Here is a 17,933-nt window from a genome sequence, read left to right as displayed (position 1 = left end):
AACTTTCAGTAACTCAAGCTCCAGGTAGCTAACCTGTAGAATATTTAAGACTATTATCCATTATTCCAAAACTTTTAGTCATTATAGCACAGAAGACAGAAAAGATAGCAGAAAAACTTTCAGTCATTATAGCACAGAAGACAGAAAATACAGCAGAAAACTTAGTAACTTTTTATAAAGTAAAAAAAAAAGGCTGAAAAAAAAGGCTATTTTAATTTACCATCCATTCTCTAAGTTTCAATAATATTAAATGGTAGCTTATTTTTAAACAGTCATAGTTTTAAAGATGTTCAAAAACATCAAGTTCTCAGAGAAAGCCTTAGGCTCCCTTGACAAAAAATACCCATACTACTGCAAGATATGTATTTAAGAAATCACATATTTGGAGCCGAATAATACTAATAAACACTAAAACAGATGATCACTTACACCTAAAGGAGCACTAACAGGTAAAAAGTAAGGGACAGACTATGTCCTCCCACTGCCAAGCCATCTATAGCCTTTTGCTTAAAGATTACTTTCTGTTCATACCAAATGTAGTTGAGCTTTTTTCTTCCAATTTCACTTTTTTTTCTGTTTTCGATATTCCTGCAGGTTTAGGGGAAAAATATGTAAGTTTAGTCAGAAAGGATTAAAAGTATGGGACAATGTTTTAAATTACAATTGCTCACGAAACTCTACCTAAGACTCTTTTCCCCTAAAGGTCTACATTATTTTATTGCCTGAACTAGTAACAAAGAAGTGGGATTTCTTACTTCAAAGGAATAATAAATTAAGAATGATTTTTGTTCCCTCAGACTACTCAGATTAGATTCCTAGTTCCACCATTTATTAGCTCACAGCCTCGAGTAAATCATTTAATCTCTCAGTGCTTCAGTTTCCTTATCTGCTAAATAGGACTAAGAGCATCATCTACCTCCTGTTGTTATCAGTATAAGGTGAGTCAAAATGTGTATTGATGAAATGCTTAGTGTCTGATAACTACTAAGTGTTTTTTTCTCACTTTCTCCTTTATGGTGGGGTAATAATTTGAGACTACATCAGTTCTAGAAATAGCATAAATATGGGTCTGAACATAAAAAAATGTTAGGATAAATGCACTAGGCAATCAGTTAAGATCAACTCTGGCATCACAGCCTTTGGCAGTCCATGTTGAAATGCACTCCAGTGGTAGGTCCACGTAACATTTCTGCTCCTGTGACAATTATGACAAAATGCTATTCCAGTCATACAAATGAAATATTAAATTTCACATTAAATTATGCTGGTTTTCAACAATCTGCATAAAATTTTTAAACTAATATTTAACCTCTGTTGCCTAGAACAAACTTGTACCTTTGAACTTCATCATGAATGTGTTATTAGGCAACGATAAAAGCCAAAACAGAATTATTCTATAAATTATTTTGGTCTTTATCCAAATGTAAGATATAAAGGCTTATTATCACATACAAAATATTCAACCTTAGTGGCACTTAGGTTTTATTACCTAATAGTCCAAAATACATTTTTAAACCAATAGTGTACCTCATGAACTGTGCTGCTGACACAGACACACTTAACCAAGCTTCTCAACTCATATTCAACCACTGCCAATGCTAATATCTTATGTGTGTATAGGGTTAATCTAAGAAAAACACTCTAGTGCATTTAAAATACACTTTCAGTCTATTAAATTATGCTTTAATATCACAGTTATGAGTTCTTTGATTTTTAAATCACTGCACTACAGTATCAAAAAAGCTAGCACTTTATTCATCTTACTGCAAATAATTTACATAATTTAAATAAAACACAATAAAAATGTAAAAATACCACTCAACTTGAATTAAATGCTAATAAGGCTCTAATAATTAAGTTTCAAATTAAGTAAATATATTGATAATCTCCATGACAAAAAGATTTCTTATGACAAAAAAATGAAAAGGACATCAGAGCAAAGAGAAATACAATTAAACTTCCTTATTATCAAAACTGTTGAACAAATGCCACACTTAAACTGTTAATTTACTAATTACTGTTTACTACAATTAATGCCATGAAAATTCCACAAATTTGACACAATTTTCTTGAAAATGACAAGGCATTTACAACGGAAACAGTAAGAGATTCGCTTTCTAAATCCTCTGTGATAGTAGAGCTATACCAGAAGCAGCCCTTGATCATGATTATTGCCTTGTAGGTCCCTCCCTAATCCCCAGGAGCACTGAATCTCCAGAGTGAAAGGTGGAGCAAGGCCAGAATCCCCTGGGGTGATTCAAATGGAAGGAACTGCCTTACAGGGCTGCCTTTCCTGACTAGAATGTGTGGGATCCCTCAGGTACTTGGAAGACAAGAAAAATGGTCCTGAACCTCAGCTCCAGAAAACAGGTCAGCACAGCAGAACAGATTCAGTAACTAGCAGAGTGCTTTCAGGAGGACCAGTTCTAGATTGTTTTCACATGTTCTGGTGGGTCCCAAACCTTTATATTTCTTAACTGATAAAATTTTGCAAGTAAAATTGGGGAACTGAGAAAGGCTTGTCAACATTTTACACAATTAAGGATATTAAATATTCCTATATGCAATAATGGCAGGACTTTAAAAAACACCCATGCCCAAATAGAAAAAAAAATAGATCTATTCAAGAATTCTACAAAAGAATCAATTTCATTTTATGAGAAGTTCTCTACATTGTCCTTATTTCACCAGGCACTAGAATTTGGGAACCAAAGTACGTGGATATTAGTTTACAGAATACTGGTTTTTACACTAAATTTTATCAACAGAACATTTTCGTCAAACAAAATGTTATGTAATATTCCAATACATAATACAACCACCCCCCGCCAAATGAAAAACACAATAAAAAAACGAATGGAGCGCTTTAGATTAAAGCAAGAGTGACAGATCTCTGAGCCACGCCTGCTTTCACATCCTGCAAGGCGCAGTAATGTGGAGAGGTTTTGGCAGTGTGCGAAATATCTGATTCTCCTGGCAAAAAAGGCGGCTATCCCTGAGACTCTCCATGGAAACCCCAGGCTCTGTACAAGCCATGAACATCTGCTGTGGGGTGGAGGGAGATTACGGAGTCTCTGGTTGTAGTTCTGTTTTGTACAATTCTGGAAAAAAACTGAAAAACACTTTAAAACAAAAAGGCTTTTTAGAAAGTAAATGTGAAATTGGTGTCCCCACAAGTCAGAATGTGACTGTTATTGTCTCACCCGTCCATACACTAAGCTTCCATATTTTAACTCCTTGAAGGGCTCAGAGTAATTCAGTATTTGTTATATCAGTACATATATCCAGTAGATAAATAAGAAAACTAGTTAACATCCCAGTTAGCAACAGAACTAACACTCTATCCTTACCTAAAACTGGTTGGCTCTGTTAGAGAAAGTATTCTGATAATAAAATAAAAACAAAGGCATCGATTTTTACAAGGGCACCAATGACTGTTTTTGGTAATGAGGGCGGCAGGGCAGTAGTATTCTTAACCTTGATTAGTCATATTCTATGCATGCTTCCCAGTGGAAGAATGCAGAGGATTAGGGCAAGTTCATTATCTATACTGGAAAAACAAGTGTTAACCTATTAAGAACACATGTATATAATAATTGGATAATTTGCATAATCTCATTAATTCTTCACCATGACTGTGATATGAGCATGCACATACCACTCACACGAAAAAGTAAAACTCTAAGTCTGTTAAACTATTTCACAGTTAATGACTAACATCCTCATCATTCTTAATACCCCCAAAATTCCAATTTGAAAAAAATACCCCCAGAAAATGTCTTTGATACAAGTTCTGGTAAATAATGCTTTCTACAGAAGTTTTAAAATTCAACAGTAACAAAATTTACTTTTATAATTAACATGAAACAAACCAAGCAAACAGATTAAAAAATTAAAAAGAAAGAAGAAACAAAAACAAAACTCCTGGTACTTTGACTGCAGATGGAAGACAACTTGGGAAGCAGACAGAAGGCCAACAAATACTACGAAACAGTTTCGAGAGGGTAGCTAACAAAAGTGTTGAGAGAAAAAAGCACGCAGACCACTGAGAATTTCAGTGCAAGTCAGACAGGTTCACAAGGTTTTAATCAAAAGATGTCCAATTAGAACATGACCTGAATTCCATTACTTCCCTCAAAAAACAAAAAATGAAAAGGGGTAATAGAAATAAATCAGAATCCCCCCCAAACCCCGCATTCAAATGCTGTGACTGTGTTCAACCCTCTAACAAATGGACTTCCAGTAATTAACATTTAAATCCATGCATTTCCTTGATTTAAGCAATTAAAGTTGCCAGTTATCACCATACTTAAGATGATCCTCATTTTTCAACAAACTTACAAATACATCACATTATAAATCCAAACTCCTCTCTACCTTTCACTTTTCCAGCAAACTATCTTACAACTTTGACTTTCTCAAATAGTTTTCGAATACTTAAAAAGGAAAAAAATATCGTGCCTTCCCTCTACCTCAGTACATTTTTTAACCATTATGAGAAACAAGAACCACACCCCAATGATAATTAGCTACATCTCCACAAATATACTAGAAATTCTGGGGGAAAAACGAAAAACCACTAGGCTAGTACTCTGATTAGACACAAAATCACTGGAATTAAAGATTTCCATGTATAATCACTACTTTGACATTTTAGGATACATCATTCAACTAAGATAACTTAGTTATTATACAGCTATTTACATTCATCTATCTTTCAGGCTTGTTACTATTGCTATATAAAAGAAAATACAAACGTTTTCAAATGCACATCTAAAAATAAATTCCCCGGGCTTCCCTGGTGGTGCAGTGGTTAAGTATCTGCCTGCCAATGCTGGGTACACAGGTTCAAGCCCTGGTCTGGGAAGATCCCACGTGCCGCAGAGCAACTAAGCCCGTGTGCCACAACTACCGAGCCTGCACTCTAGAGCCCATGAGCCACAACTACTGAGCCCACGTGCCTAGTGCCCATGCTCCGCAACAAAAGAAGCCACCGCGATGAGAAGCCCACTTGCAGCAAGGAAGACCCGAAGCAGCCAAAAATAAATAAATTAAATACATAAATTAAAAATATACACATTGGGGGCTTCCTTGGTGGCCCAGTGGTTGAGAATCTGCCTGCCAATGCAGGGGACATGGGTTCGAGCCCTGGTCTGGGAAGATCCCACATGCCATAGAGCAACTGGGCCCGTGAGCCACAACTACTGAGCCTGCGCGTCTGGAGTCTGTGCTCTGCAACGAGAGGCCATGATAGTGAGAGGCCCGCGCACCGCAATGAAGAGTGGCCCCCGCTCACCGCAACTAGAGAAAGCCCTCGCACAGAAACAAAGACCCAACACAACAAAAAATACATTAAAAAAATATATATACGTATATATATATATATATACACACACACATTTTAAAAACTAATGACTTTATCATTTAAAAAAATAAATAAATAAAAATAAATTCCCGAATGAATATATCTTTTTTTTTTTTTGCGGTATGCGGGCCTCTCACTGCTGTGGCCTCTCCCGTCGCGGAGCACAGTCTCCGGACATGCAGGCTCAGCGGCCATGGTTCACGGGCCCAGCCGCTCCGCGGCATGTGGGATCCTCCTGAACCGGGGCACAAACCTGCGTCCCCCGCATCAGCAGGCGGACTCTCAACCACTGCACCACCAGGGAAGCCCAATATATATCATTTTAACTTGAACATATTTTTCATATATTCAGTACAGCAACAAATTCCAGATTGTTAAAGGACTCGTAAGAACTTCACCAGGAAAAGTATCTCAAAGGGTTAAAGGTAATTCAGAAATCTTGTGAAAACTGGGAAAAGAAAAATTAATCACCCTACAGATAGAAGGGGCTTAGAAATTGTCCAAAGACAATGGGCAGTTTTGGGAAATGACAAGAAATGTTTCAAAGCCTACAAATCTTCAAATTTGGGCTCTGATTTTTTTAAAACAAGATATGGAAACACTATCATGTACAAAATAACTTCAATCTTTTATTGATTAATGGAATTGTAGAACACTGTATGTTTAATATTAGTTACACTTTCACTTTGAAAGAAGGAACAAGAAGGTAACAGCAGTAATATAAGAAGTATGCTTAAGTTACTTCAGTCATTTTATTTTAATATACACCACCACCAGAAAAGAGCAAGCTCTATTTTATACTTCACCCAAGGATTTGATAAAGTGGTTTCAGAGAAGATACTACTAAAATCGATTATCCCAATACTCTCTGGCTGCTAATCAAAAAACAGTTTTATGTTTTTCCCTACTTCTGAACTGACTCAATTCACCTTATTTATCCATCTACTGATAATTCCAAATTAGTAATTTACTGGAAAAGCATTTGAAATTAGTATTTGCCTTTTTTTTTCTTTTACTCTAGGGGCTCTTTGGTTGAGGTTAAAATTCTATAAAACTTCCAAGTAAAACAATGTAACCATATAAGGGAAATATAAATAAATATAAATCTAATATTCTGTTAGATTAAAACATCAACTTGATAAAATACCTCCGCACGATTTCAGATTACAATAAGTGTCATAAAATCATCAAAAAATGTCTTACTGAGTAGGGCTGATTTTACACATTAGACTCCCAAAATAACATTACAACAAATTACATTTAAATTTTGGAGATTCTGCTCCAAAATATGGGATTATATGTAAGATACAGGTATATAAATTAATTTAAGCTAAGTGTTTCTTAAATATTAAATTCTATTAAATCCTTAAACCTAAGTATTGAGCCCATTAAGTTATTTTCTGGCTTCAAAACCAAGAAACTTCTGTAATTATATTTAGCTCTAATAATTCCTATTTAGTGGAAACAGGATATAAGAAAGAAGTAGGGAGAAGGAAGTAGATTAAAGTGACAAAATAAGAAGTATATCCAGAGAATATGATAGTAAATGGTCACACAAAAGGACGTTAAACAGACTGAGAAACCCTATCTTCCACAGATGTTATGGAGAAGTATTTATAAAGAGGAACTACATATTAAAATAATGTAATTATACATCAAACTGTTTTTACTGTATAAATGCAAGCCTAGCTAACTTGTAAAATGAATCTTTTTTACCTGATGCTGTTGGAGCGCCTCTTCCATCAGTTACTGCTTTGGAAGAAAGATTTGTAAGCATCTGTGTATCTTCCTTTTCTGCCCTGGGGCATTCATTATGGTAAGAGGGATCTGGGGCTAGCGGTGCTGTAACTTCCGAACCACGACTTAAGTCAAGAGGGAGACAGGGTCCCAGTTTCTCAAGTGACAAATGTGCAACATCAGGCACTACACAAAATAAAGAATGTAATATGTTAATATAAATACACTGTCTCGGTTAATATCCATGTGGATTAAAATGTTATATAAATTAAACAGTGCCTGGAAATAAAGAAGGCACTAAATAAATACTTGTAGAATTAAATGAAGTGCTTATAAGTCCAAAAGCTGTTAAGGAAAAAGCAGAAATTTCTTAATATTTTAATAATCTTTATCTCAGTGTTTTGTCTTCTTTTATGTTTGGTTCTATAGAAAAGCAATATACATTACCCTCTGGTACTGAAGACTCTTGCTGATTTTGAGAACTGATGGAGAATACTTTCCCATCAGTGGCTGGAGAGGGAGGAGAAACCTTTTCTACAGAATCATCAGGCATGGGCAAGGTGGCTAAACGCTGAGATCTTCTTCTCCGCTCACTATGCTTGAAAGGTCTAGGGGGGTTCACAGGCTGTGGAGGACCTAGAAAAAGATCTTCAATGTTCACGAAGCAGATACATGCCAGGATCATCTTATAATACTTAAGGAGAAAAATGGGAAAAATGATTCAAATTCTGCCCTCTGATGTTGTAAGGTATCCACAAGGAACGGCATGTTCCAAAAGTAATCAAAGGCAAAAACTGCCCCCATTCACAAGGGTTAATCAAAACTTCTAAAATCTAAAGCCTACTAGAACCAAAAGAAAATAACATGGAACATTAATTTCAGGTAGTTTCCCAAGTAACAGACTACAGTTAATTCTCTAATTGCAGATCCTTGTTAGTTGCCATTTTTCCTTTGGGAAAATAATCTCTGTATAGCCAAAGATTAAAAAAAATACATATATATATATATGTGTGTGTATATATATATATATATATATATATGTCCCTTTTGCTACATTACAAATCTAGAAACTCTAAGAAAAAAAAAGGCAGGGGCATAGGTGACAAAAATCTGACATGCATTGTAGAGTTAGTGCTTTACTTGCCAAAGTAAAACTAATGTAAGTAATTTTATCCCACCCTCATTCCCGCAAATGGATTTTTATAAACATATATTTGGGCCTGATTCATTAAAAAAAATTGAACACAAACAACTTTAAGGACTCATTATGGGCAAAACCCGAGGATTTTTAAAGAATATGACACTGTTCTTGCCCTCGTGTGTTTTTTATTTTGTTTTAAAAAACTAACTTGGTGAGCCATTTGAGCATCTTCTAGCTATGTATTAACAGAAGTTTGGAAATTTTTTTTTTTAACCTTTCATTTTCTTCTTTCTACACGGCATGTAAATATGTTTGATGATTTAGAACAGGCAGGACTACATAAGCCAATATATGCATGTTAATTTAGCAGGAGGAAATGAGTAGTTTAAAAAGGTTGATGCTTTGGGTATTTAAAAATAATTTTACAAAAGTCAAAATGGAAAAGACATGGTGATAATTGAAAAAAAAAAAAGAATAAAATTCAATTGCTGTAACACTGGTCATAATACCAAAATACAAAACAATTGCAAAATAAAATACGTATCAATGTCATGTGACATTGTAGTGACTACTAATGATATTATTTCATGATAAATGCCATAATGAAATGAAGCTTATAAAGAAACAGTTGAGTTTTTCTGTTTCCATCATTTCTACTCATTTATTAAAAAGAACCAAAACAAAACAAAGAAGTACCAAAACCTGATCAAAAATTGAAAAACATGGTTTGGCAAAAAGAATATAGCAATGGAATGCAAGAGGAAGTTAATATATTTGATTGATAGACGTCTTCTCAATGTCACCATTTTTAATTGTTGTGGAAGATATGATATGGAGAAGTTCATGAGGAAATGTGTCATATTCATTTAATAATCAGGTTACTAATTCATTCACTGTATAAACAGCAAAATTATCTTTTACCCGGTGACTTTTCAGGTAATTATTTTTCATATGTCTCTAACTTAGAATACTAAAACATGAGAAACACACAGTCAACACAAATCTTGTCTTATATATATCCAAACCCATGTCAATAGGCTATTTAAAAAAGACCAAGTTAACTCTTGAAAAATTAGTGGTATTGAAACAGTAAAATCTTTAAATATAAGATCAAGGAAGCAATCTTCTTCTTTCATCAGTAAGATTAAACTGAAGTTTGCACTCTAAATCCTACAATAAGAACTGAATAAAATGTATTGCCGAAGAGGGTACAGACAACTGGGGACAGTAACTAAATCTATCCATAAGAATAGTCTTAGGAGTTCAGGAAAACATCCACTATGGGTCTTTTTGTATCTCATAATGGTTTTGTTCTGTTTTTTTGTAATGAATCAGGCCTCTCATTGTGCTTGGATTATTAGTTGAGGAGAGTCAAACTACAGTGGAATTTGGTTATTAAATGCTAAGGTTTCTTAACCAGCAGTATAGTCACTGTACCTCTGTACAATACATCAGTCAGAAATGTAAATGGGTTTTGCCCCTAAAATAGTTTCAAGTCTTCCCTATCATATCCACTTAAGTTTGAATTTTTAAAATGCAACTTCATAAAAATACAATATAACTACAACCAAACTGTTTTTAATGTATCTTATAGGATAAGTAACTATTTTTTAAAAATCTGTGCTCACTAGTTTTATTTATCATTGAAGAAGAAAGCTGAGATACAAGCGTCAAATCCTCGACTTGTATTAATTCTGGGGAAAGTGGTGATTTAGGGGGTTTTATACACCCAGAAGAATCTCCAGATTCATGTTTGCATTTCTTGCTGCGAGCCTTCCCTGAAGACAAAGTTGAGGATAACAGTGCAGGTTTCTGAGTGTTGGCAGAACTGCTAATGTCAGCTTCATTTTTTTTCTGACTTTGAGGTTTAGGTGAAATCGCCTGAATAAATAATAAAAAATTGATATTTTTATTTTGGTTTCTTCATTTTTGTTGTTTTCTATTTTGACTGTTAAGCATCTTTAGTATCCAAAAACATTGTTAAGCAACATATAACATTTCTATTACAAATGAAAAACCAAAAAGAACCCCACAAATTATTAACTAAAAGTTGAATAGGCTGTCTTTAAAGGGATGCTGTCAACTTGTAGTCTAAATTTAGGTTTTTTAAAATGTATTATTTATAATATTCTCAGAAATAAAATGTTATCTTACTGGACAAATATGTTCTGTATTGAGTTAAAATATAACTCTTTTGACACCATAATTACCAATGACATTGATAATAATTAGGTAAATAAACAGCATTTTCAAGTTTTAGAGCATTGGAGGAATACATCTAAGCTTCTGACTTTCAGATTTTTTTTTATAAAATAATTTCCTTTATCGAGTTCAATGCAGAGGTTTAAGTAGACAATTTCCCTTTAAAGAAAGATCTCAACAGGAAAACAATGATCAAATTAACGAAACATTATCTTTAACTCATTTTAATGCTGAAAGCTAGAGTTTCATAAGCATAATGCATCATGAAATCAAAGCCACCAGCAATACAGAGTTAAAAGACTAAAAAACAATACAAAACAAGCAACAACAACAAGAACAAAAAAAAAAAAACAAGGAGTAAAACCAAGTGTAAGTTAAAAACATTGGATTTAAAAACAAAATACGTCGCATTCTTAGATGAGAGTTTTTACCTTCTTCCTGCCAACTGATACTTTTAAAAAAAAATTAGAACTTTGTCAGTTCTTTCATAAAGAATATCTTCATTCATTTGGCAGTAAAATGTCCTACATATGTAAAACTATATGTGAATGTGTCCTAAGACATCAGAGAACAGCCACATTAGATGGATTTGCAATCTACGGTGTTGGAATGCCTATACTGTATCTCTTTTTGATATATGTTATCTGAGAGCAAAGTATGAGATACACTTTTTTAAAAAAAACCTATACTAGAATAGGTTTTTATAAAGAACCAAACTACTAGCTCTATGAACAACATGCTTGTCCCCAAGATACCTTTTTACTTCCATATCTTTTGTGAGGGATGACCATCAGGTCTGCAGTCTGCAGTTCTCTGGAATATGGAAGATCATTGTCTGGGGACCAAACAGCTTTCTGTTCCCACTAAAAATATTTATAAAGCGCTCAAATTTTGGTGGAAAAAAAGTGAATATTTGGTATTAAGTATGGCACCTTTGTGCTACAGATGGCATGTTGGACATACCACATAAAGGGCTGGTGTCAAGTGTCTCATTCATTGAGTTGTCATTTCTATTCTTGAATTTACTCATTACACATGTGTATAAGTGCAGATTAATCATTTGAAAAAAAAAACTCCATATGCAGAAAGGATTCCTAAGCTTATCATAAAAGGTGTTGCCAGAAAAGTAATTAGAGCCATTACTTGTAAATAAACAATTTTATTGTTCATCTTCACATATGTGAGAGACATCACTACAGCATCCATTACTCTCAAGTTACAAAGTTATAAAACAAGATTTTAATACTTAAATTAATATCTGGATAAGGTGCTTAACCGCTAAACAAGGACAAATTAACATTTTTTAAAACTTACTGAATTATGCATCTAATGCAGGTTTTATCCAAAAGTAAATATAACATGACAATTCCCTAATACAATTAAATAATCTGTAATTAATAATCTGAGAACTGGGGTTCAAGACCACAGAGTTTGAGGTTTTTTTTAATGTAAATAAATAAATCCCTCAGGACAGTAAGTTTTGGCCTTAGGCCTGTTATAAATCTACGTCATGAGTGGCATTATTTTACTCATTAGGGCAACAGAGGTTAGTGACAATCTCTCTCCTTCAAGTCTATTGTTGATACCGAGATGTAATTAAGAATTTTATAACTCGGCTTTTTAACTTTGAAGAAGGGCAAACACTTAGCACAAAAATTAAGAGTATGGTTACAAAACATTTCACATTGAAATCAACCTGAATGAAAAAAAGGGGGGGAACAGCATCCTGTTCCTTAAAAATATAAAATAATTTACAAAGTTTTCATTAATGATCATTGGTCTCTTTGTTACAAAACTGGGAAGGACTCTCAAAATTTTTTTAATTATGTAAATAAAAACAGCCGAGTTACTCAATTTTTTTCTTTGTTTTTTAAGCTCAGTTTCAAAATGTTGTACTTCTCTCTGAAATGGGCACTGCCCTCTACACTAACTTTCACATATAATAAATAATTTTCACAATCACATTCATCTCAGCAGGATTGTGCATAATAAAAGATTGACATTGTAATGAATTTTCCAGAAACATTTTATTACCCAAGTCCCTGATTTATTGCATTCTGAGAATACCATAAACAGTGGTGAAAATACAAAATATTGTTATATCTGGGACGTTGAATATAGTAATACACAGTAAAAAAGTCACTTAAAATTTGGTTGATATACTGACAATAACGGCAAAGACTTAACCGTTTGATGACCACAGAAAATCAGAAGGTATGATTCGCTGACATATTAATCAATTTAAAAGATCACTGATTCAATACAACATTAATGGAGGCACCAAAACAATGCACTGTTATCATATCAGGCCTAAAATAACCCTGAAAAACTCAATACAATATCAATTAAATTTGGACTGTTTTTTAAAACGCATATAGAGAAGAGCAACAGGTACTCATTTTAAAGTCTTCTTTATTAGGCTACTAATAAAGAAAATTAAAATAATACAAAAAGGGTATATTAAAACTACATTAAGGCTCAGATTTTAAAACAGGAGAACCAAGGAAATCCAGTTATGGCTATTACTGTGTTCTTATAGTCTTACAGTGCCCAAGAAGGTAAGCCCTTAGAAAATGGAAAAGCATGCACAGTCCACTATATACAGGTATTGTGGGAATCTGAAGGTAGCCAAGGCAAAATCTAGCAACTGCAACCTTCACTTTTAAATTCCTCTATTAGGTGGTTTAAAGACAGACCCTTAATAGTTTAAAAAAATTTTTTTTGTAGTTATTAAAATATACATCCTAGCAAAAATGTATGGCTCATTGATCAATTCATAAAACACATAGTCAGTCTAACAACACCAATTGTTACAATATAAAAGAAACTTCTTACAAAAGAAGCTTTATTAGATGTCAAAAAACCCTGTTTTAACTCACAAATGAAAAGTATTTGTGTAAGGGTCTTTTTGTAAGCTAGTTAAATGTGATCCAGCTGGAAGCCTATACCCTGGGATGCCTGCCTCCAGGCCTTCAACTGTTGGGGGACAAAGGCTTTAATGCCAGCCTACTGAAAATAAACACTAATGAAGTCTGTAGTTTATCTGTATACCTTGGAGAAGGCAGAGTTAAAAATATAGCATCAATTAATTACCTTCCTATTCCCATATCTGATCAAAAGGGCAATTTCAATTATGTGGATACTATAGCTCCTTGATCATTCCAGTTGGGAACCTTGAAAAAAATCAAATGCTACCATTTCATACCTGCTCCAGCATTGGAGCCGTTTCACTGTTGTCTTCCTTTTTTTCAGCACCATCCACCCCAACAGCTTTGGATGCCAACAAACCTTGAGAAAAATTGTACAGAAATTGCTTATTAGAAAAAATATCGACTTTCACACTAATTAACTTCTCAAAAATTTTAGCAGTTGAAATCCCCTATACTTTTTTATAGAAAGTAAATACAACACTCTCAGAAATTTACTTGTCAAAAATACAAACACCCTTAATAATGGCTCAAGGGGCTGAATTAGAACTTGAGAGTTGCTTACACAATTAGTTTTTAAAATAAAAAAATTAACTAAAAATACCCTTTTAAAAAAATCACACATATACACATTTATTCTGTACAAATTTAAATTTCTATGGTTTAATGTCCCAAAACCTAAGATGGCTTAAATTGTTAATACTTAGGCTTTGTCTATAACTGAAATAAAATATGGAATTAATATTAAGATATAAGGAATCCTTCCAAACAACCAGAATATAAAATAAGATTGTTGTTGTTGTTGGATTATTAGTTAAAAAAATACTTCCAATTTTTTATTTCACCTGGATCCTTTAACCTAAGCTTTACAAGTTTGTTTCTATACCCAGCTGTAGCTTACCTTCTTACAAAAGTGGTGAAAACATGGATGCATCCATTTTATGTTAATGTAAAAGAGTACAGATCCTTCCTACAACATTTGAACTTACTTAATATTATAGCCTCATTCTACAATCAATGAAATACACTGGGAGTTCCAGTTTTCACCAATATATACCATTAATCCTGAATTTTAGAAGACAGAATATTTTATCTGGAGTATATATAATTAACTTTACAAGACATTAAAACTCTGCTTTAATTTAGAAATTACAGGCATTTACTTAGTCAAGATTCTTTGCTAAGCACCAGATAGGTACCCTCAATGGAATCAAATTTATTTGCTGCTTCTTATGGCCACCAAGCACATAAAAAGTCACCAAAAATCATTTTTGTGTCATTTCAAAGTCAGGCACACAAAACCTTGGCCTCAAAGGAAGCATGTTTAATAACTGACAAAATAACAGTAAACTTACTTCAGCAATTGTACCATTATATTATTAACGCTCTCTACATCATATTTAATAGGAGAAAAAAGGTGCCCCAAAATGCCACCTAACTTCGAGCTACCCTGTGGCAACATCGCTTGACTTTTTCAGGTAACAATCTCAAAGATGTTAAGTAATCTAAGTGGAAATTCAAATATTAAAATTGTATTCTCAAAATAGTACTAGAGCCAAGTGTTAAATCAGGCAAAAGGCACCTTTCCATTATTAGATAATAAAGTTGAATATCTATCACTCAGAATTGTAATTCAAAACAGCAAAGGCTGAGAATAAAACAATGATTTTGATACAGCAATGATTGGTATTAAAACTGCTATTTGGTGCAGTTTGACATAATTCATATTGCTCAAGTCCCACACAGTATTAAGTGTAGGTTTAAATGGAGGAAAAAAGACCCAATGTATAAGTAATTTTACAAAAATAGTTTATAAATCATAAATTCAATCCTAACTATAATAATATAACTTTTGAACACATTTTTAGATGACTAAAAAAGATGTAGCACAGAATATTTCTTTAACATTTAAAGCTGCATTCACTAGGTTTTTCTTCTCTAGCTAATATTTCTGAGGTTAAATACTACTAAAAATAAAAAGAAAAATAATTAGGAAATTAGGTTCTTCTTTTGTAGGGAACTGAGTAGAGGCCCTACTTCGAAGGGGTACTCAAAGAGGACAAATATTTGCTATTCAATCTACTAAATACACTTTACGTTTTTCGTTTCCTTTCATATAGGTGGTGGAAATACTTTTAAATCATATCAATAGATGAAACAGATCACAACCTTCAAGAATTAATTGGAGGAAAATAAATACAAATGAAATTAATTTTTGTTATTTGCAAATATGTATTAATTATCAATATATTACTTATCAATATATTACTAACAAGTCCTCATCCAAATAAGATATCTACAAACATTTTAACAGAATGTGTTATGCAGTTTTAAGAAATTATTTAAATATCAGGTAGAAGTAGAATATAAATTTTTGTAAGTCCCACCCACAAAGTGATAATTTCTCAATACTCTACTTCAGCTATAAAGTAGAGTTAGTCTCTCACTGCTGATAGGAATAAACACAACAGAGGCCAGAGCATCTGGTAATGGGGAAGACAGAAAGAGCAAAGTGGTTAAATTCATGGTCTACTTTTCATCCAGCGATTCCAAAACACAATATTCTTGCTTAGATTAAGAACCAAATATCCTGGATATTATTATCAATAACTTATTACTGGCCAATTCAAATCTCTGGGGTTTTTTAATTATTTTTTAAATTCCTTAAGCTGTACAAACATATCTAAACTGGCTGAATGTCTAGGAACTCCTAGAACTATTACAAACAGACCATGCACTAACTGCTGTTTCTTCTTTTACTCTCTGACAACCCGTACTTTAAAATCTACTCAAATTTGCTTACAGTTTGCTTGCAACTTTGTCCCAAAGTATAAACTTTATTATCTTTGTAAAATAGTTTGTTCTAAATCAGTATGCATAAAGTTATCAATAATTATCAATAAGGTACATGACAATGAAAAATAAGATTCTGGAAGAACATATATATACTATGCAACAATAATTTCAGTGTCTACTTATTTGAAAATTTTGAAGAAAGCCATCCTATTCCATTCTCTGTAGAGAAATCATGTTTGGAATCTCTGTAGGGTGTATATATGAGGAAGAAACAGAAAGAGAGTGAATAAATACATGAATTAAATTTATCCAGCTGCTGGTCCACTTATTTCCTGTTAGAACTATTTAAAAAATAAATAAAATGGTGTGCGTGGGGGGGGGGTAATACATCAGAGCAGGCTGAGATGCTGCCATGTTACCAGTCTATTCCTCTCAGTAGTAAAGGGACAAAAAGACAGATATAAGTGAGCTTGAGAAATTTAAAATATACCATAATTCCATAACAAAATTGCTATTTCATATTAGTTCTCATCTCTTTTTATGGTCCACAGATGAAATTTACTGTACAGAGGCAAGCCGGAGTTTCAATCATAAAAGACAATCTTAAAATATCTATTATCTTTTTGCATGGTATAGTTGTGACATGAAATCAGAAATAGATGCAGAGATGAACTATTAAAAAAACTAACATACATCTTCTGAGTAAATAAAGGGAAAAGATCATAACAGTTTCACATTCATAAAATCTTATGCCTTTCTACTGTTGCCCAAACTATTACTTGTTGATTTGCGATTCCCAAGAGGAAGTGAAGACAAAGTCCCTCCACAGAAGGCACAGGGTGTTACTAAAGCAACCAGTATTAGAACTTCCTTGAGGTACATGGTAAAATGGTTTTCCCCCCACTACTGTCTTTTCAAAGCCAAGCGGAAATACTGCATCATTGTGGATTGAGCTGTTTTCTTACTTCTTTAAATGGTGAGCTTGAACTTCTCAGTAAGACACATGTAAGAGTATACTGACTGAAACTAAAATCAGATTATCCAGATTGTAGGAAAAACCATGATGCTGGGAAACTGGCAGTTGTAGCGTCAGTGTCACTTCCATCTTCCTTGATCTTGGCTCCCCCAATAAGGCTGTTTCAATCTTGGTATCACAGCAGCTAGAAGTACTATTCCACAGTACAGAGCTCGGAGTTCCATTATTCCAAGTCAAAACGGAAGTCTCAAGTTGCCATCATAATAATCACTAAGATAACATTTTGGCTTTCTCCAAAGCTAATAGTTTCTAAGGAAAAGGTGGAATGGGGATGGGTAAATTGATTTGAAATATTTCCTGTCCTGGGGCCAAATATATCCTTTATCAGAGAAAGGCACAAAAATAATATTAACAATGGAAAGACTAAATACTCTCACTTGTTGAAACCAATTATAATTACTTAGATGAATACTGTAATAAAACAGTGGCTCTAAAGAACCCTCAGCTGCAAAGTCATCTTTCAGTGGACTTACACTCTTTAGAAAATGGTCAAAATGTTTAATTTACATTTATTCTTGGGTCTGACAATGAAACCAAGCTTTTTCAAGTTATTTAAAAGAATGTCAACAAAGATTTACATAGCTTTATTAGGCCAAAGGCACAAAAAAATCATTTGTCCTTAAAATAAGAGCATATGACTGAATATTAATTAAAATATTTTACCTCCCCTTTTATAACATATACTCAGAAAAATTAAATATATTCACAACTTCTTTTAAAGATTAAAAT

The 17,933-nt window shown here is 33.4% G+C and overlaps 1 protein-coding gene across 15 annotated transcripts in view; it reads right to left on the bottom strand.

Moving 5' to 3' along the window:
• PHF20L1 (PHD finger protein 20 like 1) overlaps window positions 1-17,933 on the bottom strand; it is a 78,517-nt gene that overhangs the window by 31,561 nt on the left and 29,023 nt on the right. For all 15 annotated transcript variants that reach the window (XR_003438382.1, XM_027132505.1, XM_027132509.1 and 12 more), the window contains 5 exons: window positions 13,651-13,733; window positions 9,872-10,124; window positions 7,550-7,738; window positions 7,082-7,288; window positions 532-588 (listed from right to left, as the gene is read on the bottom strand). Coding sequence is in view for 14 of the 15 variants with exons in the window: in XM_027132505.1 (XP_026988306.1) it covers window positions 532-588; window positions 7,082-7,288; window positions 7,550-7,738; window positions 9,872-10,124; window positions 13,651-13,733 (789 nt within the window). In the remaining variant the exon portion in view is untranslated. The remainder of the gene's footprint in view (window positions 1-531; window positions 589-7,081; window positions 7,289-7,549; window positions 7,739-9,871; window positions 10,125-13,650; window positions 13,734-17,933) is intronic.

The sequence above is a fragment of the Aethalodelphis obliquidens genome, unplaced genomic scaffold, assembly GCF_003676395.1.
Source record: "Aethalodelphis obliquidens isolate GAN/ISIS:26980383/991018 unplaced genomic scaffold, ASM367639v1 scaffold41, whole genome shotgun sequence".
NCBI classification, from domain to species: domain Eukaryota; kingdom Metazoa; phylum Chordata; class Mammalia; order Artiodactyla; family Delphinidae; genus Aethalodelphis; species Aethalodelphis obliquidens.
This window is presented reverse-complemented; position numbering and strand designations above follow the sequence as displayed.